The sequence below is a fragment of the Limulus polyphemus genome, unplaced genomic scaffold (assembly GCF_000517525.1).
Source record: "Limulus polyphemus unplaced genomic scaffold, Limulus_polyphemus-2.1.2 Scaffold327, whole genome shotgun sequence".
Lineage (NCBI taxonomy): Eukaryota > Metazoa > Arthropoda > Merostomata > Xiphosura > Limulidae > Limulus > Limulus polyphemus.
The window spans coordinates 533,545-535,585 of NW_013665937.1; the positions used below are offsets into that span (position 1 = coordinate 533,545).

At 30.9% G+C, this 2,041-nt stretch overlaps 1 protein-coding gene across 1 annotated transcript in view; it reads left to right on the forward strand.

Annotated features, from left to right (window-relative positions):
• LOC106457414 (tetraspanin-9-like) overlaps positions 1 to 2,041 on the forward strand; it is a 47,814-nt gene that overhangs the window by 44,675 nt on the left and 1,098 nt on the right. Inside the window, exon 6 of the mRNA XM_022383331.1 lies at positions 1,734 to 1,817. Within this exon, the coding sequence (XP_022239039.1) occupies positions 1,734 to 1,817 (84 nt within the window). The remainder of the gene's footprint in view (positions 1 to 1,733; positions 1,818 to 2,041) is intronic.

Sequence of the window (2,041 nt, forward strand, 5' to 3'; positions counted from 1 at the left end):
AGTGTGATCAAATATCTGTACTATATTTCATGTTTAATTACGCTAACGTGGTAAGATAGGTCTGTTATATTTAACTTTTAACTATGCTATTGTAGTAAGATATATCTGCTATATTTAATGTTTAATTACACTAAAGTGGTAAGATCTGTTATATTCCATGTTTAGCACCCTGTTACTCAGCTGTAGCTTTATGCTTTAAAACAAACAAAAACAAATAAGAAATTAATATTTAATTACGCTGATGCGATAAGATGGACCTGTTATATTTGATGTTTAATTGTAGAAGATTAATAAGTCTCACCGAATATAAAATTAACAATTAAACAACGACCTATGAATACTGCCTCAAAACAAATTGCACAATAAATTTTTGAACCTATTGTTGCGTCAGCGAGGTCACGTGACTAGTGTCACGCCACGTTTCTAGAACTATCCTGTTCCTTCGGGAGTGCTCTAGCATTTGCTAGATTGGGGGTGGTCTGGTATATATAAGATGTTCACGGCGTGACGTGACAATGTGTGTGTAGGTAATGAGTAATTGAACTGCAGTCAGAGAGAGACATATTGTTGAAGTAGAGCTCGTGAGACGTGAACTATAGTTTGTTATAGCGCGACTGTTGAAAATAAGTGTATCGTAAAGTTGTATTCGGAAAGAATAAACCAGTTTTATTAAGTAAGGACTTGTGTCGCTAAAGTTTCGTCGGAACGAAGTTTCGGAAAAGTAATTAACAAACGGAGACATAACACTATTTTTAGCCACAGCAGAATTCTCATTGTTGTTTGTAGTCTATCAAGTTTATTGATAAAACAAAAGCAGAGCCGCATTATTAAAAATTTGAAAACAAAAAGTGGTATGTAATTGTTTCTCTCACATATATACTGTAAATATGTTAGTTAGGATTGAAAGACAAAGCCAGTAGAAACGTTCCTTGGTGACATCATATTCAGGTTTATCTCAGTTAGGCCTAATTTATTTATAATGGAGGTAGTTACAATGAGGGGGATTTTGACAACTGTAGGTGAGCTTTCACACTGCAATCACGATGTTGGATAAATTCTACGTACAAGTAATGTACAAAACTGATTGTACTCAAATTAGTTTGTTTTAATCAGAAATGTAAAATACTCTGACTGTAATCAAATTAGTTTGTTTTAATTAGAAATGTACAAAGCTCTGATTGTACTCAAATTAGTTTGTTTTAATCAGAAATGTACAACACTCTGACTGTAATCAAATTAGTTTGTTTTAATTAGAAATGTACAAAGCTCTGATTGTACTCAAATTAGTTTGTTTTAATTAGAAAAGTAAAAACTCTGATTGTAATCAAATTAGTTTGTTTTAATTAGAAATGTACAACACTGTGATTGTACTCAAATTAGTTTGTTTTAATCAGAAATGTACAACGCTCTGTTTGTAGTCAAATTAGTTTGTTTTAATCAGAAATGTACAACGCTCTGTTTGTAGTCAAATTAGTTTGTTTTAATCAGAAATGTACAACGCTCTGTTTGTAGTCAAATTAGTTTGTTTTAATTAGAAATATACAAAACTCTGATTGTAATCAAATTAGTTTGTTTTAATTAGAAATGTATAACACTGTGATTGTACTCAAATTAGTTTGTTTTAATTAGAAATATACAAAACTCTGATTGTACTCAAATTAGTTTGTTTTAATTAGAAATGTCCAAAACTTTTTTAAATCGATATATTAAAATCTGAATATTTTTCTTATTAGGATTGTTACGATAAAACTGACATGTTTGTCAAAGACCATGCCTTGATCATTGGGGGCGTAGGTGTCGGTATCGCGTGTGTTTTGGTAAGATACTTCTTTAGTCAGTTTCAGTTTAATATTCTTCTACATTTTTAATGTAGGATCCAGAGTAGCATGTTTTTGGGTAAGATACTTCTTTAGTCGGTTTCATTTTAATATTATTCTACATTTTTAATGTAGGATCCAGAGTAGCATGTTTTTGGGTAAGATACTTCTTTAGTCGGTTTCATTTTAATATTATTCTACATTTTTAATGTAGGATCCAGAGT